Source organism: Mustela lutreola, chromosome 7 (assembly GCF_030435805.1).
Source record: "Mustela lutreola isolate mMusLut2 chromosome 7, mMusLut2.pri, whole genome shotgun sequence".
Lineage (NCBI taxonomy): Eukaryota > Metazoa > Chordata > Mammalia > Carnivora > Mustelidae > Mustela > Mustela lutreola.
The window spans coordinates 116,727,263-116,749,792 of record NC_081296.1 but is presented as its reverse complement, the minus strand read 5'-3'; the positions used below and the strand labels follow the sequence as shown (position 1 = coordinate 116,749,792).

Below are 22,530 nucleotides of genomic sequence, written 5' to 3'. Positions count from 1 at the left end.
ATTTAACATGTTAATTATGCAACATAAACTAAGACATTTGACTATCACATCCAGTTAGTCATATCCTTTCTTGGTAGCAATGTTTTTCTTTTCTTTTTTTCTTCTTCCCTTCCTTTTTTTTCCACCTCCTCCCCGCAATGGTTTTTTTTTTCTTTTTTCTTTTTTAAAGATTTTATTTATTTATTTGACAGAGAGAGATCACAAGCAGGCAGAGAGGTAGGCAGCGAGAGAGGAGGAAGCAGGCTCCCTGCTGAACAGAGAGCCCGATGCGGGGCTCGATCCCAGGACCCTGGGATCATGACCTGAGCCGAAGGCAGTGGCTTAACCCACTGAGCCACCCAGGCGCCCCCGCAATGTTTTCTTTTTAAAAAATGTTTATGCTTTGTTATAAAAATGTTTAAATTCCTATTAAGTTTCAAGATGAAAAGTTCCAGGTAGGTGTAAATAGAACCTACTAAAACTATTCTTTTCATCATGGTGGTTTGGTGCTTTTGACCTTGTCCTTATTAACAGATTTACGGTATCAGCAGGACACTGTCAGCCCTTTCAGATTTTGTCAGCTTACATTCTTTTTCTCCTCAGTGCAGTCATAGGCCAAATTCCCATTTCATTTTTCTCTCTATTACCTTTAAAGAGAATATTGCATTCTGACAAAATATGCCATTATTGAAGAGGTCATAATTTAGGCGTAAAATATACATATCACCTCTGTTTTATATATTTTCTTCTTTTCTTGCTATCTTTCTTTTAGGCTAATGAGTCCCCAGAATTGGAAATTCCTTGAATGAATCTGAGTCATTCCTTTATAAATGAATTATTTTTGACAAAAGAACACGTGTAAACTGCCTCGCTGAGGCTGTTTCCACCTGTCTGTACAAGTTGCTCCTTGTTTCCAAACGCCAGCTAATGATCCATTTCACAGAACCATTCATACATAACCCAGTGCTGCCTCTGGGCTTACTCCATGTAGTGACTGCTTGTGTCTCACTTCCTGGAGCTGTTTGGTATGCCTGGGTTTACATCTTTGAATATGCTTACATGTTTTCTCAGGTTTTGTCTCCCTCATAGATTATAAATGCCTCAATATTAGACACAACGTGTTCCAACCAAGGACAGACCATTATTTGCCTGAAGACTCATGAATTCAAATGAAATGCTTTAACTTTTTCCTAGTTCCAAAATCCTGTTCAAATCTATCCAGTTCCTTTCAATTTCCAGAACCACAGTCCTAGTTCAGGCTCTCATTCTCTTTCACCTGACTAGTGCAATCATCTTCTAATTATTTACCTGGCCTTTGGTCTCTGACCTCTGGCAATTTATCTTTGATTTCCTTCTCAGTTATCTTTCTAAAGCACAGTTGTGATGGTGTCACTCCCTAGGTTAAAAGCCTTCCATGCCTCCCTACCGACTATAAAATAAAATCTCCAACTAGGCATTCGAGGTTTTTCCAATCTGGTCCTATCCCCTCTTTCTAAGCCCATTCCACTCACTCACTCTTCCTACTCCTTCTTCTATGAGCTATTAATTGTTCACCAAATACATCTTTGCACATCCCAATCCTGTCTTGATCCCTTTTCTCTTTGCCTAAGCTTCTCCACCTGATCTTATGCTGCTCTTTAATTAGGATACCAGCTCCAAAGGATCACTTTTCACCTTTCTTGCTGTCTCTAGTCACCTTTCCAGAGCATGTTGTTGATGTCTCCATTTTAGCATTTATCATCTGCTCCGTACTTGAGAGGTAGACCTATGTCTGTCTCCATTGATACTGTGAGCAACTTTAATTAAAACAGGGATGATGATTTATTCGTCTTTCTCTGGCTACAGTGTAGCAAGTGGGGCGGGAGGAAGAGTCTCACTCTCTGTGGGAAACGAAGGAAATATTTCTACGGACACGGCAGGGGAAATTTCCAGCCTGTTTCTTGGAAGAGGTTCATATTCTTTAATTATAGATATCCATCTTACCTGAAGTAACTTCCTGGATTCAGAGTTCAGAGATCTTCTAATAAAAACTGTGTTTTCTAGAAGTCAAGTTTGTACCTTGTGAGACATGGAGGTTGATACTCTAAATCACTGTCACCGATTACTTGTATGCGAACCCTCCTAGCTATTAGAATTTATTAAAAGCAAATTCTACATTTAAGTCAAGAATAACGGTGATCTCTTATTTGATTCCCGGCCCAGTATTGTCCTGGGACCTATATCTAGCCTTGCCACCATTGGTCAATGGGCACGTGGCTTTCAGGACATCAACCGTCAGAGACGGCTCTGGAATGACTTGCGATGCCCTGAGAGCAACGATTCTGAGCCCGGGGTGGTGGTTTCGCCTTCCTCCACGGTTCAACACTTGAGTCTGTGCCAGCAGGATGTCCGGGTGCTCGGCCCCTCGCCCTGCGGACGCCCGCGCCGGGATCGTGGCCTTTCCGAGTCAGCGCTCCCCAGAGGGAGCCGGCACCACAGCGGGAGGGACCCGAGGGCTCAAGTTGGCGAAGCGGGGCCGGCAACCTCCGTCCGCCGAGCGCCGCGACGCCTGGTGGAGGTGAAGGCGAACCTCCGGGCGGCCGCCCCGCCGAGCCTCAGCACCCAGACGCCTCCGGATGCGCTCACGGCGGCCCCGCGCGGCCCGGCCCTCTCCCGGAACGGCGGTGGGGGGCGGGGCGGGGCGCTGCGCGCGCCGGCGCGTGGAAGCCGCGGGCGGCGGCGGAGCGCGCGCGGCCGGGGAGGGGCGCGCGGGGCGGGGGCGCGCGGCGGCCGCTGCGGCCTGTGGCGCCGTCACTCGGCAGAGCCGGTCGGGTCCAGCTGGGCGCCGCTGCTGCTGGCCGGGCGCGCGGGGACGGTTCGGGACTGCGCCGGGGGTCGCCCCGTCCTCCCGCGGCTGACGCCCTCCCCTCCGCCGGCCGCCCTGGTCCCGTTATCATGTCGCTGAGGCAGCGCCTGGCCCAGCTGGCTGGCCGCCTGCAGGAGCCGCAGAAAGTGGCCCGTTTCCAGCGGCTGTGCGGGGTGGAAGCGCTCCCGCGCCGCTCCGCCGCTCCCGCCACCGATGCGAGGGAGGATGAGAAGGCGGAGGCGCCCCTCGCCGGAGACGTCCGGCGCCGAGAGCAGCAGCCAGGGGCGTCCGCAGGCCCCCAGCCGCCCGGGAGCGACCGCAATCAGTGTCCCGCCAAGCCCGGCGGCGGCGGCGGTGCCGGCGCTCCCGGCGCTCCCAACGGCGTGCGGAACGGGCTGGCGACCGAGCTGGGCCCGGCCTCGCCGCGGCGCGTGGGGGCCCTGCGCCGCAACTCGCTGACGGGCGAGGAGGGCGAGCTGGCCCACGTGAGCAACTGGCCGCTCTACTACCTGTTCTGCTTCGGCACGGAACTGGGCAACGAACTCTTTTACATCCTGTTCTTCCCCTTCTGGATCTGGAACCTGGACCCCCTTGTGGGCCGGAGGCTCGTGGTCATTTGGGTGCTGGTCATGTACCTGGGCCAGTGCACCAAGGACATCATCCGCCGGCCGCGGCCCGCATCGCCGCCAGTGGTCAAGTTGGAGGTCTTCTACAACTCCGAGTACAGCATGCCCTCCACCCATGCCATGTCCGGCACCGCCATCCCCATCTCCATGGTCCTCCTCACCTATGGCCGCTGGCAGGTAAGGTTCCCGCTCCTCGCCTGCTGTGCCTAGGGGAGTTCTCCGCGGGAGAACCCGGAGTTCTTTTCGCTCCGCACAGTTATTTTAATTTGGCCGTTCCCCTTCCAAGCCTCTCTTTCCACGGGTTTTCACAGTCCCCGCGAACAGGCCCTTTCTAGGTTTTATAAAAATTAAAGTGATCGGGGGAAACCTAGAGACTTAGCTGTCAAACTGTATTCTAATAGCAATGCCTTTCTTAGAACCCAGAGGAAACGCTATTCGTGGAGTAACAAATTATCGGGCTTTGGTTGAGTTTTTAAATGGTTTTAATTCTTGTGATGCACAGAATATAATTGTAATTAATTATAGTGTTCTTATACGTCATCGTTAGGTAACTAAGACTCACTTTTACCATAATATCCGCTGCTTTCCCCCAAACTAACTCTGTTTTAGGCTTGTTTATAAAACCGTAGTGTAATTCCAAAACAAACATTGTTGTTCTAGGCAATGAAGTAATGAATTTTAAACGAAAGTCACTGTTTATGGAAGTTAATGGAACATAGCCTGAGTTCTTTTTTTAAGGGGTGTGGTTGCTAATTTGCTGATAGACACAAAGCTTAATTACCTTCTGAATCACTGATCTGTAGTATTAGTTGTTGAGCCACTATGGGATTACTGTTGCATTAGCTTTAAAAATGCATACTTTTAAAGTTTTTCTTAAAATTAGAGTTCTTGGTCAGACTGGTGGGTTTGTAAAAGTGTTATATATGACAGCAGGGCCAGCCTGACAATCAGGGATGAGTTTTTAATGGTAAACATTTTGTATTTTGCCTGCTTCTTTTGGCCTCCCATTTCTCACTTTTTCATGGTCCATAAATGTTACATGGGCTTGAAAACTCATTGTTCTCTATGGAAACAAAATTTATTCTTAGACTGCTGTCTTGTTTTATCTTTTAAATTGTAAGAAGCTTTGTTCCTACTGCATACAGTCCCTTAATTTAAGAATAAAGTTGATAATTATAGAGAATCTAAAGACTCAGTCTTCCTGGATTTTTGTTTGTTTGTTTTTTTTTTTGCCTTTAGAGCTCCAAATCAGTTTATATTGAGAAATACTCAATTCTGTGTAAAACTCTATTATGAGAAGCTTTTTTATTCCAGATTTAATTCCAGTATAGATAAAATCTTGTCCCCATGGGCACTTATGTGCAGTGCATCTCTCTTACAGTAACATGGAAATTATGTAATGTGCAGGGTAAGAATGACAGAATTACGAGGGAAGAGTACCATGGACAGTTTTTTTTCTTTGTATTTAGCCAAAGGAAATATAGAGGATATTCAGATTATAAAGTAGTGCTGCCTTTTTTGAATGATAAAGATTTCAAATCTTATTTAAATATTTCAAATTTAAGATTGTCATTGAGTTACATTTGGCGTGATACTAGTTAGCTAATAATGTTTCTCTTATTTTCATGAGAGAGTTCAGGATTCTATTACTATAGGGCCTTTTAGAACTCCTCAATGAGTAACTATGTTGCTTGCTGTTAATGTTAGAAGTCCAAGTAAGAGAAAGTTATTTTTTGCTCATCATTTATTCAGAACACATGCTAACAGGAAGTCTGAAAACAGCACTGCCGATCATTTATGGATTGTAGATACTAGTATTCTAACATTTCAGGGTTATTTGAATTATCCGAATAAACTTACATTATAATTTTTGAACAATGTAATATATTTTGTTCAAAGTCTGAGAAAATTGTAGGTCGTTCAGTTTTAGAAATTGAGCTAGGCAGGACTTCAGAAATCACCTACTCTCAAACATCATTTTATAGATGTGGAAACTGACCTATTAGAATTGGTCTTGTAAAATTAGTTAAAATTTCTTATTTTACATGTTTTACTCTAAATTTGAGTAAACTTCTAAGTTTGAATAATTGATTTGCTGTTAGATTGGAAAGCCTCCCTTGTATGGAAGTCCTATTTATAAATGTTTGTAATAATCTAGTTTAAAAACCAAAATGACTTTTTTTTAACCTTTTTACTTTTTAAAAATCCTTGTTATGAATTGAAAACAAAAGTACCTCCCTTTGCTTAAGTTGTTTCGGTCCTGTTCTCTGTCAGTACTATTGTACTTCAGAGGCTTGTATTTCCAGGGTAGGTAATGAAAAAAAACATTGGTGGGGCTCCTGGGTGGCTCACTTGGTTAAGATTCTGCCTTCCATTCAGGTCATGATCTTAGGGTTCTGGGATAGAGCCCTGCATGGGGCTCCCTGCTCAGTGGGGAGTCTACTTCTCCCTCTGCCACCCCCACCCCCCGCCTTTGCTCACTCTCTAATAAATAAAATCTTTAAAAATATATCTTGGAAACTTGGGATAAGAATTAGACAGTGAAAGCCTGGTGTTTTTCTAATAGTAGTTTTGGTTGACAGTCCTGTCCATCTGCTGGGCCCCTACAGCTTATTCAGGACAAGTGTGGTTACTTCTGTATGCCCAGGATGCTGAAATGGCTGTGGAAGCTGACTTATCTCACATACCATCCCTTTGGTGTGGAATAACTACTGAACTCCTCCCTGCCACTTAATGTTGCTACTTGAAATCTGCTCAAGATTCACCTCCTACACAGAGCCTTTTTAGTTAACCCTTTTGTTTCATTAGTCCTTATTTGTTCTTAAAATGACCATGGACAAAAAAATTACTTGGGGCTTGTTTAAAATGTAGGTTTCTGCACCTTACTTCCAGAGATTCTGATCCATTTGCTGGCTAAGTGAGGGTGTAGTGCATTTTACTGAACTTTCCCCAAAGATTTCTGAGGAAAAAAATGTACTTTCTTAAACCCCTTCCAGTAAAATTAACTCTTGATCCTTAAAATATATTTTACATTTCTCCAACATTGTTGTCTTACCTTTTTTGAGATTCCAGTTTTTGAATCTTTTTAAGGTATGTTATAATATCGAAAGAGAGATGTGGATAGTATGACTCCAAGTGGTTATTTGATTCTAGGAGAATTTTTTTATTCATGGTGATGCAAGATAGAAAATGTATGGCATTTCTCCAGGTATTAACTTGATCCATTTAGCCAGGGCAATAATTACTGCTCTCATATTATTTGTTGGAATCTTTTGTAGCCTAAGTTGGGAAAAAATAAGGAATAAGGAGCAGCAGGTATTAAGAACATAGTCCTTTGAAGAATAATAAAAAATTAAAAATAAAGCACTCCTTTTATATTTATTTTTGCATGTTCTTTCAAAAAATAAAAATTCTAAATTCTTTAATAACGAGTTCTAATTACATACCTGATTTAATAAAATTAAGAAAGTTTTAGATTAATTTCATTTTAAAAAAATTATCACCACACTATAGCCAAACCCATTCCCAACTAATCTATATCCTTTCACTAATTTTAATAATAATAATAATAATAGTAATTCTATAATTAACATTATTAACATTTGTGAAGGTCTTAATAGAGGTCAGACATTTTTTGAAAGGTCTATTACCTGGTTTAGTCCGCTCTTAAAACATCCCAATGTTTGGTTCTACTATTAATAGAAGTTTAAAGGAAACTAAGGTAGAGGGAGGTTAAGGAGGTGAAGTAACTTGACAAAGTAACATAGCTCTGGGTAAGTCTCAGAAGGCAAATTTAAATCTTTCAGACTCCAGAGTTTATGCAGAAAACATTCCAAATCACACAATGTGATTTTTAAAGAATTGTTGGTGATAAATATTTTTGAAATAGGATTGTCTTAAACTACAAAAACAGTTTTTATATGCCTTGAGAAGATAATGTGTATGTACATACATATGCAATATCTACAAATGTTTGTTTTAAACATATATTAAGTTGTTGACTGAAATCTTTGCTGATTTTCTCACATTTCCTTCTGTCTTCCTACTATAATAAAAAAAAATGCCATAAACATAAGAACTTTGGAAAAGAAAAGCTTATAATATACTTTATTAAAATACAGTTTATTGTATATAATAAAGATACTGAATCATGAAAAGATAAAAGGAAGACAGGAAGTAAGAGCTACAGGGGTGCCTGGGTGGCTCAGTGGGTTAAGCCCTGCTTTGGGCCCTCTGCTTAGCAGGGAGCCTGCTCCCCCCCCCCCCATCTCTCTATCTGCCTGTGATCTCTCTCTGTCAAATAAATATATAAAATCTTAAAAAAAAAAAGTAAGAGCTACAAAAGTACAAAAGTGGGTCATAAATGACAGTGGCTAGAAAAGGCTACAAGAGCCAATTGAAACTGATCACTGGTAATTCTGAGAAGAAACCGTTTATTTTGTTTTGTTTTGTTTTTTATAAGTTTTTTAAAAAGATTTATTTATTTAACAGACAAAGATCACAAGTAGGCAGAGAGGCAGGCAGAGAAAGAGAGGAGGAAGCAGGCTCCCCGCTGATCAGAGAGCCAATGCAAGGCTCTGATCCCAGGACCCCGGGACCATGACCAGATCTGAAGGCAGAGGCTTTAACCCACTGAGCCACTCAGGCACCCCTAGAAACAGTTTATTAAAAAAAAAAAAAATCAAATTGGTTTGCTCTTTGATTTCTTTTTACCTAGTGGCATACTTATGTTTTTAATGCATATTTTCTTTATTTTATAAGTGCTTATTATTAATTCTTGATTTAAAATTAATTAAATTTATTTGTTTGAATGGGGGATACATAGGAAATTTAGTATTTACATGAAAATATGAAGTGGAGAGGGCATTTCTCTTCTTCTTCTATTCCATGGCTACCAGAATCTCTATTCCAGGGGATTCACTCTTAGAAGTTTCTTTTTTTTTTTTTTTTAATTTTATTTATTTATTTGACAGAGAGATCACAAGTAGGCAGAGAGGCAGGCAGAGAGAGAGGGGGAAGCGGGCTCCCTGCTTAGCAGAGAGCCCGATGTGGGGCTTGATCCCAGGACCCTGAGATCATGACCTGAGCCAAAGGCAGAGGTTTAACCCACTGAGCCACCCAGGCGCCCCTAGAAGTTTCTTTTTTAGCCTTCTAGAAAGTCTTGTCTATTATAGACATGTATCTGTATAGTTTATTTTTTCATACAAAGGGTAACAAACTATACTGTTCTGGACCCTGCTTTTCTCATTTAGAAGTATATTGTAGAAAGATTTTCCTTTTCTTTTACCCAACAGTTAGTGAATACTTACTTTGTATTTAACAATGGTTTTAAATGCTTAATTCTTTTTGATTCCCATAAAATCCTCTGAGTATTATCACTGGTTAGCAGAAGAAGAAACTGAGGTGGTGGGAACTTAAGTAATTTGCTCCAGATGACTGCAAGTACATAACAGAGCCTGGATTCAAACCTGGTTTGGCTGCAAAATTACTTTATGCTACTGTATTATATAGCCTTTCCATATTATATAGAGTTGTGTGATTTTTTCACATTTTACTTAAGTTCCAGTACACGTATATATTTTTTAAAGATTTATTTATGTATTTATTTAAAGATTTTACTTATTTTATTTGACAGAGAGAGAGTGCACAAGCAAGGGCAGGAGAGGGAGAAGTAAGGCTCAAGCAGCTGAGCAGGGAGCCTGACACAGGGCTTGATCTGAGAACCCTGGGATCATAACCTGGGCTGAAATCAAGGGTTGAATGCTTAACCAACTGAGCCACCCCGGCGCCCCTGCACCAATATATTAACATAGCATAATCTATTTAGTAAGTTGACTATTCCAGTACTGCCTATTCAAACCTTTCTCATATTTGTTTTCTATTAGATTACTGGCATTTTACTTACTGATTCTTTTTTCTGAAGCTATTTTTTTTTTTAAAGATTTTATTTACTTTATTTATTTGCCAGACAGAGATCCCAAGTAGGCAGAGAGGCAGGCAGAGAGAAAAGAGGAAGCAGGCTCCTTGCTGAGCAGAGAGCCCAATTCGGGGCTCTATTCCAGAACCCTCGGATCACGGCCTGAGCCCAAAGCAGACGTGTTAACCACTGAGCCACCCAGGTGTCCCTCTTTTTTTAAGATTTTATTTATTTATTTGACAGAGAGAGCCAGCGAGAGGGAACACAACCAGGGGGATTGAGAGAGGGGGAAGCAGATTCTCTGCTGAGCTGGGAGCGCCATGTGGGGCTGGATCCAGGACCCTGGAATCATGACCTGAGCAGATGCTTAACCACTGAGCCACCCAGGCACCCCTTTTTCGAAACTATTCTTTTGGGGATTTTTTTTTTTTAAACTGTTGCTCTACCTTCAAGTAATGTTATACCACTTCAAGTATACCTTAAGAACCTTATAAGACTATACTTCCATTTTTCCCTCTCCCTTCCTTTATATTATTGTCATACATTTTATATTATTGTCATACATTTTATATCTACATGTTATAAAACTCACAGTAATACATTATTATTTTTGTATAATGTCCCAGCATTTCTAGAAAAAAATTTTTCTCCCCTCTTCTATCATCTCCTCCTGTTCTGGAACTTCAGTTTCATGTATGTTAAATTGTTGACACTGGTCACTCACAGATCACTGATGTGATGATGATGATTGCAGTGTTTTTGCTCTCTGATTAATTTTGGGTTGTTTCTATTGCTATGACTTCAGCTTCATTGATTGTTTCTTCTGCAGGGTCTGATTTTCTGGTAGACTCCTCAAGTAGGATGGGATATAGTTTCAGATACTGTTTATTTTATATCTAGAAGCTCCAATTATGTGTTTTTTAAGTCTTCCATTTCTCCACCCATTATGTTCCTGTTTTCTTTTACGTCCTTGAGTATAAGATTTTAATAGCTGTTAAAGATTCTTTTCCACTAACCATCATCTTTGTCATCTTTGTGTGACTCTAGTATTTCTCCTGGATCATATTCTCCAGCTTCTTTGCTTAGTAATTTTTATAGTTTTAGATTGTGTTTATTACTTTAAATAGAGTTGGACATGATCGTGGTTACAGTTAAATTGTCAACTTAAGCTGAGAGAGCGTCCAGAATAACCTTAGTCTAGAGCTAATTTGGCCTCATTGCTAAGATCATAACCTTTTTAAAAAATATTTTACTTACTAGTAATCTATACACTCAGTGTGGGACTTGAATTTACAACCCTGAGATGGAGAATCACATGCTCTATTAAGGCAGCCAGGCTCTCCAGGTGATAACCTTACAAAGACTGCCCAATTCCCTTAGTATTCTGCCTAATGGGAAAGCATTTCCGGTCCTATGTGAGCTTTGGGAATTGTTTGGCCTACTATTTTCCCCAGACAGGTGGATTTTCACCCCATGCATGCACACATTAGTACTCAGCAAACGATTTCCAGAGACCCCCTACAGTTCTTTGGGGCTCATTCTCTTGTGTGGATTCCTCTCTCTTGTGCTCTGTGCTGCAAATTAATGCCTGCTTTGGCCTCTGCAAATTCCACTCTTCTTCCCTTAACCCAGTGAGACTGCTAGCCTTTGTTTTGGTTCCTCCTCCCATGCTATAGCCTGGAAACTGCCTCTGGCAGCAAGTTAGGGCAATCATAGGGCTCATCTCATTTATTTCCCTTTTCTCCTGAATTACAGTTCATGCTGCTTGTTTTCCAGTATATGAAAATGGTTGTTTTATATAATTTGTCAAGTTTTCTGGCTGTTTATAATGGAATGGCTGTTGTTATAGCCGTTAATCCTTTATGGACAGAAACAAATCCTCTCACCTTTAGTTACCTTACTTTTTTTATTACAAAAAACTTACTGATAAGTAATTCATATATATTCACCCATTTAAAATATGCAGTTCAGTGGCTTCTGATATATTCATAGAGTTGTGCAACCACCACTACAATCAACTTTAGAATATTTTCATCACCACCCAAAGGAACCCAATACGCATAGTAGTCACTCTTCACCCCCCCCCCCAACTCCCTAGACAATCACTAATCCACTTTGTTTGTATAGATTTGTCTACTCTGGACATATCATGTAAATGAAAGCATACAATATATAGTCTGTTGCTGGTTTCTTTCACTTAGCATGTTTTAAGATTCATCCATATTATAGCATGTATCAGTGCTTTATTCCTTTCATTCCTTTTTATTGTGAAGTGTACTATTCCATCAGATGGATATACATTTTATTTATCCCTTCACCTGTTGATAGACATTTGGTTTTACTTTTTGGTTATTTTGAATAGTGTTGCTATGGATAGTTTTGTGTAAGTTTTTGCATGGGCATATGTTTTTGTTTCTCTTGGGTTACTGATTGGTTTTTGAAGCCCTTTATATTGTGGTCACATTACCTTTTTGTTCATGTATGATTTAGAAATGTGCTTTCCTATTTTCTTCCTACCATTTTTTCCAAGCAGAATTTTTTTTTTTTTAAAGATTTTATTTATTCATTTGACAGACAGAGATCACAACGTATGCAGAGAGGCAGGCAGAGAGAGAGAGGAAAGCAGGCTCCCTTCTGAGCAAAAAGCCCGATGTGGGGCTCAATCCCAGGACCCTGAGATCATGACCGAAGGCAGAGGCTTAAACCACTGAGCCACCCAGGTGCCCCAGAATTATTTTTTTTTAGGTCTCTTTTGTTTCATAGTTTCTGGGTTTTGTCTGTTGTTTCTTACAGTACTTCTCTGTTTTTTTTTTTTTTTTATGCTTAAATCTTTTTTTTTTTTAAAGATTTTATTTATTTGACAGAGAAAGAGAGAGATCACAAGTAGGCAGAGAGGCAGGCAGAAAGAGAGGAGGAAGAGGCTCCCTGCTGAGCAGAGAGCCCGATGTGGGACTCGATCTCAGAACCCTGGGATCATGACCTGAGCCGAAAGCAGAGGCCTTAACCCACTGAGCCACCCAGGTGCCCCATATGCTTAAATCTTTTAACCATCTCTTTCTTTGAGGAAGGAATCTCACTTGATATTCCCCAATAGCATCAATAGCCCATTTTCGCCTACTGACTTGAACTGTCACTTTTATCATGTATTAAATATAGGTATATACTTGGGTCTATATCCATATTTTTTACTTAGAATTGGAACATCTGATATTTGTGTGCAAGTTCCATACTATTACAATGATTGTAGCTTTATAATATTTTTTACTTACTCTTGCTGTTTTCACTTGTTTATATACATATATATATACTTGTTTATATACATATTTATATACATACATTTCACTTGTTTATATACATATATTATATCCTGAGACCATGACTGAGCTGAAGGCAGAGGCTTTAACCCACTGAGCCATTCAGGCGCCCCTGTTTTTCTAGCTCTAAAAGAAAAATCCTGTTGCTATTTTTTTTTTATTGGAAAGATAAAATACTACTTTCATGTTTAAAAAATTTGATCTAACCTTAGTTTTGTATATATTGTGAGATATGGATCTGATGTGATTTTTTTCACACTGATAATTAATTGACCTAATACTATTTTTAAATAATTCATCCTTTCTCCACTTAGGTTATATATCAAGTTCCCATATATTTATGGGTGTGATTCTGGGGTTCTTTGTTGTGTTTCACTGTTTTTTTTGTCTATCTCTTTATCACTGTCATGCTTTAGAGTAAGTCTTACCTTATGAAATGGCTTCAGAGTAATTATTAATTGCTTTAGTCTTATTTAATTTATGCTTTAGAGTAAGTCTCATTAATTGCTTTAGAGTAAGTCTTATTTATGAAAGTTCTCTACCATATTCTTCAAGATTGTCTTGGCTGTTTTTGAGTATTTGCTTTCAACGTACTTTTTAGATTGAGTTCTTTAATTTCTATAAAAAACTCTGGACTTTTATTGAAATCGCAGTGAATTTATAAATGGATGTAGAGAGAATTAATAGCCTTACAATATTGAATGTATCTGTGAATATGGTGAATCTTATATATTTAGGTTTTCTTATTTCAATGGAGTTTTATAACCTTCATATAAATCAAGTATAAATTCTGTTAGATTTATTTGTAGTAACTTTATATTTTTTGTTATTGTTATATGTTATATGTGTATATATATATATATAACATGCGTTTTATATATATATGTATATATAAAACGCATGTTATATGTTACAATGATATTAAAAATCAAATATTCTAACTTTGGGGCTGGAAGATAGAAACATGCTTGATTTTTATGCATTGATCATATAAACAGCAACTTTTTTCAGGTCTCCTTTAATTTAATAATTTATATGTATAATCTCATTTGTTCTTCATAGAAGAAAATCGTATCAACTGAGAATTATGATGTTTATTTCTTCTGTTGCAAGTGTACCTTTTTTCTTGACTAAAAAGCTTTAATAAAGGTAACGCTATTAAATTCCACAAATATAATCCTTTCAGTTTTAGTAAGTACTAGCCAGTATCACAAGCCCTACAGATAACAGGGCAAAACCCCCAAAATATGGTCTGTTTGCTTGGAGGAGATTAGATTGTTATTTTAGGAAGACTATTGTGTCTAAAGTATAGAAAATGGACTAGAGAGCAGTAAGACTGGAGGCAGGGAAACTAGACCAACTAAGATGTTACTCCACCAATTCAAGGGAGAAAAGATGGGAGGCCTAGATCAGGAGACTACGAACAGCTGCCTGATTTTATATGACTTGTGAACTGTGAATGATTTTTTTACATTTTAAATAGTTGAAAAAAGCCACAAGAAGAATATGTTGTGACAGGTACAAATTATAGGAAATTAATAATTTTAGTGGGGATTCCTAAAACCTTATTGAAACACAGCCATGTCTATTCATTTATATCTAGATTGTGTGTGATGCTTTTGTGTTACAGCAATAGAGCTGAATAACTGTGACACTGACTACGTAATCCACAAAGTCCAAAACAGTTACTATCTGCCTCTTTATTTAAAAACTCAACTGGCCCCTGACCTAGGTAGTGTCAGTGGGAGTAGAAAGAAATGGATACCTTTAAGAGATATTTAGAGGTAGAATTGACAAGACGTGGTGATTAATTCCAGTTGGCAGTGGGAAGAAAAAACAGGAGTAAAGGATTATTCCCAGATTTCCTATTTGGGAAGCTGAGAAATAGTAGTTTAATTTGTAGAAATAGAAAATCTGGAAAGCAGGAGGAGAATTCCATTTTAGTTTTAATTGAATTTGAGGTGTCTTTAAGACAGAACTATCTGGGAGGCAGGTCTACACATGAAAGAGACCTAGACATATTTACCACAAAGATAGAAATGTATTGATCCAAAGGGACATGGGCACCTCAATGCTTATAACAGCAATGTCCACATTAGCCAAACTGTGGAAAGAGCTGAGATGCCCATTGACAGATGAATTAATAAAGAAGTTATATATACAATGGAGTGTATATATATATATATATATATATATATATATATACACAATTTGAAAGCAAATACTCAACTATAATGGAGTATTATGGTGTACAATGTATAGTATACAGTACAGTATAATGGAGTACAATGGAGTATTACTCAGCCATCAGAAGGGATGAATATTTACTATTTAGATCTATGTGGGTGGAACTGGAGGGTATTATGCTGGGTGAAGTAAGTCAATCAGAGAAGGATAATTATATGATTTCTCTCATATGTGGAAAATAAGAAACAGCGCAGAGGATCATGGGGAAGAGAGGGAAAATGGAATGGAAACTCATCAATGAAGAAAACCCATGAGAGACCTTTTTTTTTAAAAAAGATTTTATTTATTTGAGAGAGAGAAAGAAAGCACGAGAGGGAGAAGCAGACTCCTCGCTGAGCAGGGATCCTGACTTGAGCTGAAGTCAGTGACTTAACCAACTGAGCCACCCAGGCGCCCACCATGAAAAGATTCTTAACTCTAGGAAACAAACTGAGGGATGCTGAAGGGGAGGTGCATGGGGTGATGACGTAGCTGGGGGATGGGCATTAAGGAGGGCATGTGATGTAATGAGCACTGGGTGTTACATGCAACTGATTAATAATAGAACACACCTGAAACTAATGATGTACTATATGTTGGGTTTTTTTTCCTAAAAGATTTTATTTATTTGATAGACACAGCTAGAGAGGGAACACAAGCAGGGGGAGTGGGAGAGGGAGAAACAGGCTTCCCACTGAATGGGGAGCCCAATGTGGGGCTCAGTCCCAGGATCCTGGGATCATGACCTCATCAGCTAAAGGCAGACACTTAACATGGCCACCCAGTCACCCCTAACTGACTTTAAATTAAAAAGCAAAGCAAAGCAAAGAGACCTAGACAGGTTTGTATCATCAGCATCTATGTGCAGAATGAATGATAAGAGTGGGTGGTACTGCCCTTGGAGAGTACATACAGTGAGAAGAACAGAGGGTCTAAGGAAAAAACCTTAAAATACATTAATATTTAAGGAATGGATAGGGTAAAAAGAAACTGAAACAGAATCTGACAAGTAGCAGTTTGAGAGGTAAGAAGAGATCTTAGGGATTATCTAACTAAGGCTGTGTGTGTGGCAGGGGGTTCTTTCTACCAGCTTAAATAAAAAAAAGAAAATTTATTTGAGGACTAGAAGGAATATCTTCTTATGGAAGTCAAAATCAAGAAAGTGCTGTCAGGCTTCCTGAGGGAATGGAGCCAGGCCCCTGGAATGCTATCAGGCAGTGCCATCCATCTGTTTCTTAGGGTTACATGGCCTCTCATTTGTTTCCTTCTCTCTCTGCTTTGGCATGCATGTCAGCCTTACCCTGCTTCTACATTATTTCAATTTCAAGCATACAACAGAGAGTCATGACTGACTTAAATTCAATTATAATTAGAAAAAACAATCTAATCAGCTCATTCCAGCCAATGGATTTGCTCCTTCAGGACCAAGTGTCCATACCTGATCCAATGTTGTAGTAAAAAAAGTTGGATCAACACAGTATTAGCATGTCTCCAGGGCCACACTGCAGGGGGGCTTAAGCAGGGATATATGCAGAAGGAGTATAAATTGGACAGTATCATAAAAAGAATATACTATAAAGGGAAGCTACAAGTAGAAGAGTGTTTCTACAAAAGGCTAATAATTAATATTTTTTGTTTGTTTTGAAGGTTATATTTAGTTGAGAGAACATGAACGGGGGTTAGGGGCAGAGGAAGAGGGACAAGCAGACTCCCTACTGAGGGGGTAGCAGGACTCGGGGCTTGATCTCAAGACCCTGAGATCATGACTTGAGCCAAAGTCAGCTGCTTACCTGGCTGAATCACCCAGGCACCCCTAATTAATATGGTTAAATGTTGCTAAAAGGACAGACAAGCTAAGTACTGAGCTTTATAGAAGACTTGTAAAATAAAAATAGAAAAAAACCTAATGTTAACTTTTTTGGTATTTTCTGACAGTTTGAAAATAATTTCAACATATTTTCATTTAATATAATGTGTGATACTTAATTTTATAGGACACTTATCTAGGCCACGATACCCAGATTTTGGGGGCAAACACTATTATAGATGTTTCTGTGAAGATATTTTTTAGGGATGCCTGGGTGGGCTTAGTCGGTTAATTAAGCATCTGCCTTCAGCTCAGTCATGATCCCAGGGTCCTGGGATTGAGTCCCACATCAGGCTCCTTGCTCACTGGGTACCTTGCTTCTCCCTCTACCTGCCACTCCCCCTGCTTATGTGTACACTCTGACAAATTTAAAAATCTTTGAAAAAACGATATTTTTAAGGTGGTTATTAACATTTCAGTCAGTAGATTTTGAGGAGATAATCTTGCATAATATTGGTGGGGCTTTATCTAATTAATTGAAAGCCTTAAGAGAAAAAAAGACTGTTTCCCCCCAGGAAGAGGGGATTCTGTTCACCTACTATCTTTGGACTTGAGTGACATCAGCTTTTTCCTGGATCTCCAGTCCACTGGCATACCCTGCAGATTTTGTATTTGTAGGCTCCATGATCCTTAAAATAAATCCAGTAATAAAGCCAATTCCTTGCAGTGACTTCCCTCTCCATTTATATGTGTGTGTGTGTGTGTGTGTGTGTGTGTGTGTGTGTGTATCTTACCGGATTTATTTCTCTAGAGAACTCTAATCTTTTTTCTCTATCAGTAAAAATTCCCAGAAAACTTTTTTTTTTTTTTTTGTTAAGATTGATTGATTGATTTGAGAGAGAGAGAGAGAGAGTGTTTCCAAGTTGGGGGGGGGGGGCAAAGGGAGAGTGGGGAGATGGAGAGAAGGAGATTCCCTGCAGAGTGGGGAGCCCCATGCGGAGCTTGATCCCACGACCCCAAAAGTATGACCTAAACCAAAGTCAAGAGTTGGACACCTAACCAACTGAACTACCCAGGCACCCCTCTAGAAAATATTTTTAATGAAAGAAACACTTTCATATTCTTGCAAAATAGTTTTTATATTATAGGACTGTACTTACTATAGATACTGTTATCTCCATTTATAGATGAGGAAACTGATACAAAGAGATTATGAAATTAGCCCATTGTCCCACACCTGAAGAAGTAGTCACCTTTGGCAAGTCAGCCTAGCTTACAATGATGAGGGAACAGAAGGCTGGCTGAGGACAAAGCAAAAGCTGACACCCTGCAACCTTCCTCTACCCCCACTCCTGGGTGGGACATATGTGACATTCTTTAGGCATCTCCCACCTATCTTTTTTTTTTTTTTTTTTAAATCTCCCACCTATCTTTAACAATGTTAATACCTTGCTAGAGGGAAAAATGACCTTGACAATGCCTCCCATATCTTGTAGGTCCTCTTTAGCATATGAAAGTTCGAGTGAAACCTCCCTTTTCCTTACCTACCCAACCCCATCCTACATAACCTACCACCCCTCACAACCCTACAGCTGCAGCTCTTTCTGCCCACGGGTACTGTCCCCGTGCTTAAAAAAAAACAATTTTGCATCAAAGATGTCTCAAGAATTCTTTCTTGGTCATCGGCTCTGGACCTCCATCCCACTGAACCTCACCTACATTCTAAAACTTCATCAACAACCCCCTAAGAGTCCCTCAACTTTAGGGCAAATACTTTGTCCATCAGAAATTGAGAACAGGGGACACCTGCGTAGCTCTGCCGGTTAAGCCGTCTGGGCTGCCTTCAGCTCAGGTCATGATCTGGAGGTCCTGGAATGGAGTTCTGCATCCGGCTCCCTGCTTGGCGGGGAGTCTGCTTCTCTCTCTCTCCCTGTCGCTCCCACTGCTTGTGCTCCCTCTCTCTTTGACAAATAAATCTTAAAAAAAAAAAAGAAAAAGAAAAAGAAAAGAAAAGAAATTGAGAACAGGTACTGAGTTTGGGCAGGTTTCTCCATTGAAGAATTTAAAAAACCTTCATCTACCATCTGGACTAAAGAGCGGAAAAGCTGCCACACAGAAAAAGATGAAGTGGATATGGAAGAAGAGAGGATCCTGTGACTGTCTAGTTGATAGCTCCAGTTTCTTTAAGCCTTAGCTTCCTTTTGCCTTAGGGCTCAGTGAGATATTCTGTATCCTTATAATACTTTATTTTCTCTACATAATTCAATTCCTATTATCTACATTTTTATTTTAAACTACTACATTATAATCAATATATACTGATTTGTTCATCATTGTATGGTATATATAATTGCATGATAAACATTTTTATATATGAATCCTTGGTCCACATTTCTAAGCCTTTTTAGGAGAGAGATCACTGTGTCAATGTATATGAACACTTAGAGCTTTTTTATGTATGGACAAAATGCTTTTCAGAAGTTTGCATCAATTTTTATTTGAGTAGCAGGGTATGAAAACAAGGCAGATATATCATTAAGGTGGTATCCTTGTCATCTGTTGTTTACATATACACTATCCATTTCTTGAGTTCAAAATATAGTTTTTTCTGGTGCCTGACTTTGTCCCATATTTAAATTACTATGAAAATTCCAAATTCTATTGAAGACAGTTTTTGTCATTGCTTTAATTGCAGGTCATTTTATGGACTTTTACTAACCTCAATGAATGCGAATGACAAATGACACAATATAAAAACTAATTCTGATTATGTGTGGTAAAGAGTTAAGGAAAGCATATCAGTAGGAATAAAACCGTTTAGTAGAATAACAGAAGGGAGAGTTTAGATAAGTGTTCCCATAATAGCCTGTGCAATGAAAAGATTAGATCGTGGTGTCAAATTAAAAGCATCTAGGAGGTCATATGATCTGTTCTCCGTTTGCTAAATGTTTTCTAATTTGAAAATAATGTGAAGGACTTATAAATTTTTCTTTAAGCTTTTTTGATAAGACCTAAAGATTTAAGTAAAACTTTCTTATTAGAGGACATAACATCAATTCAGCAAGTAAAGCTCAACATTCTCTTAAGAAAAAAATAAATAAAAACTAGAAACTCCTACCAAACTTAAAATTATTACCTATTTGTATAGTGATAAAAGTGTAAAGTAACAAGCATGGTAAATTGGAAAAGGTATCAGGATAGGCCACTGGAAGAATAAGTGTCCCTGGGTCGTTTCTTCATCTGTAAAGAAAGGAGAGTGGAATTAGTATCTTTAAGATCCCTTCTACCTCTAATTAAGTTTGTACCTAGCTCTATTTTAAGAAAAACCTAAATAAAAAAGATCTGAGAGATAATCTGCTTGATACAGTGATACAAGGAATTAAACAACATGCTATTAATCAATGACAGCTTAGTATAGTGGTTAAGAGCTTAGATTTGGGAATTAGACTTTCAGTGTTTGAATCTCAGCTCCATTACTTAACGCCTGTTTAATTCTGGACCTCTCTTTGACTCAGTTTCATTTGAATTAGAATATCTACTCCACAGGGTTGTTCTATGATTAAATGAGCTAATATTTCTAAAGGTCTTTTTTTTTTTTTTTAATTTCTAAAGGTCTTAAAACAGTGCCTGGTACACAGTAAGTTGTGTTAAGTAAAATTATTTAATCTGTTAACTCTTCAATAAAGAACAAATCCACATTTACTTCTTGTAACATCTTCCTAGAAATGAACTGTGGCTTTAAAAAATTCAGCCAGTTTATTTGTCAAGTAAAGGACTGGGATGGTTAGGAATTAGTAGAGTGTGACAGTCAAGGGGAGGACAGAACAGTTGCAAATATGTGTGCATCAGAAGTGAGAAAAAGGTTGGTTAGATTGTTATTGCAGAGGAAAAGAGGAAGAGGACTTATATAAAAATAGAAACTAGGGCTCTTACAGAATTGCTAAATTTGCCAGTGTGGAGAAGACAATTTGAGTTTTCTGTTGCAGTGCTCTTCCCATTTTTAAAATTACTGTACTTAGTTGCTCCTCTTCCACTTACCCTCCCAAGTGCTGAAGTGGCTCTGTAAGAGCTATTCATACCCCAGGCTAAATTTGCTCCCAACCCTGGATATTTGAATAGGGATTTTTTTAAGAAACAGATCCCCATGGGATCCGTATTAGACACTGGAAAAATTCTCTGGGGCTTTGTAGCAGATAGGGCTAGATTATCCAACAGATGATTATATAAAAATTTCTTTGATACATTAGAATTGGAATGAATGAATGAATGAATGGGTAACTGCCTGAAGGATTGAATTTACTAAATTTCTCTTGTTTCTACTCTGGTTTCCACAGAGAGAATCAGGAATTTCTTGTTCATCCTAACTGTCTGGAAAGCTGTGGTCTGCCTGCCTGCAGCTGTAAAATGATACAAGCTAAAACATGTAGTCCTTTTCTTTCCTTTTCACAAATCCCTTCCCTGTAACAGAAATTGGGAAAGAGATCCTATTTTGTTAACCTAAGTCTACATAGGATAGGATGGTAATAAACAGTACTTTCCTTTTTCTTTTTTTTTTTTTTTAAGATTTTATTTATTTATTTGACAGAGACACAAGAGAGGGAATACAGCGGGGTGGGGGTGTAGTGGGAGAGAGAGAAGCAGTCTTCCAGCTGAGCGCCATGCAGGACTTGATCCTAGGACCCTGGGATCGTGACCTTGAGGGGAAGATCGACTGAGCCACCCAGGTGCCCTAAATAATACTTTCCTTATTGTGGTTTTTAATAAAAAATATACTTAAAATTATAATATTTACTTGATGAGTTCTGTTGCTAAATTGATACTTTGTAACTTCAGAATTCAAAAGAAACAGTAAGATGACACCAGATATGAATAGGTGAAAAGGACAGATTGAGTTGAAAATGCTTTAGCTCACATATTTGTCTTAATGTATACATTAAATGACTGCATATGGGTCAGTTTTTGTTATTATTTTACCTTTATGAACCCATATATTATTATATACTATACTAGCCTGCCAGTGTGGAAAGTACTATGAAGGAAAACATGCTGTTGTGATTAAGTTTTTTGCTTTGGTTTGCTTTTAGTATACAAAATACAGTTCATAATGTGCTATTGTAGGAAATTGTTTTTATTTCTATACAATTTGGTTACTTTGTTTTAGAAAGTGTATATTAGTTTTAAGAGCTTAAGTTACAGAATCCTTACCTAACAGTGATTATTCTAAAACAAGCTTTGGAAATTCCCTAAGCTTACTCAAAAGGATTTTCAGATTCCAATTTATTGTGATGGATTCCGGAGATGCTCTTAGAACTAAAGGTTAAGGCAGCCCAGGTTTGAGGCCAGGAACTGATGGACCTGTGACCTAAGGTTATCATGAATGTGATAAGGTAAGACTGATACTCTCCTGTGGCTGAAGGTTTATGTTTACTTTATTTATCAAGTATTTATTGACTGACTACTATATGTAGACACTTGTAGTCACTGATAATACGGTATTGAACAAAACAGATTCAAGTTCCTGCCCCCCATGGAACTTAAATTCTTTTTTTTTTTAAATATTTTATTTATTTATTTGACAGAGAGAGATCACAAGCAGGCAGAGAGGCAGGCAGAGACAGAGAGAGGGAAGCATGCTCCCTGCTAAGCAGAGAGCCCGATGTGGGGCTCAATCCCAGAACCCTGAGACCATGACCTGATCCAAATTCTGCCTTTAACCCACTGAGCCACCCAGGTGCCCCCGAACTTAAATTCTTGAGGAAAGAGACAATAATTAAAATAAATACTATGACTTTTTGGATATGTACATATATATACAT

The 22,530-nt window shown here is 38.9% G+C and overlaps 1 protein-coding gene and 1 long non-coding RNA gene across 2 annotated transcripts in view; one reads left to right on the top strand and one right to left on the bottom strand.

Annotated features, from left to right (window-relative positions):
• Positions 1-2,798: 2,798 nt before the first annotated feature.
• Positions 2,799-22,530, top strand: part of SGPP1 (sphingosine-1-phosphate phosphatase 1) — a 35,538-nt gene continuing 15,806 nt past the window's right edge. The window contains exon 1 of the mRNA XM_059182273.1: positions 2,799-3,627. Coding sequence (XP_059038256.1) covers positions 2,914-3,627 — 714 coding nt within the window. The 5' untranslated portion in view covers positions 2,799-2,913. The remainder of the gene's footprint in view (positions 3,628-22,530) is intronic.
• LOC131836668 (uncharacterized) overlaps positions 19,838-22,530 on the bottom strand; it is a 56,303-nt gene continuing 53,610 nt past the window's right edge. Inside the window, exon 3 of the long non-coding RNA XR_009355713.1 lies at positions 19,838-19,954. This is a non-coding gene — a long non-coding RNA (uncharacterized LOC131836668). The remainder of the gene's footprint in view (positions 19,955-22,530) is intronic.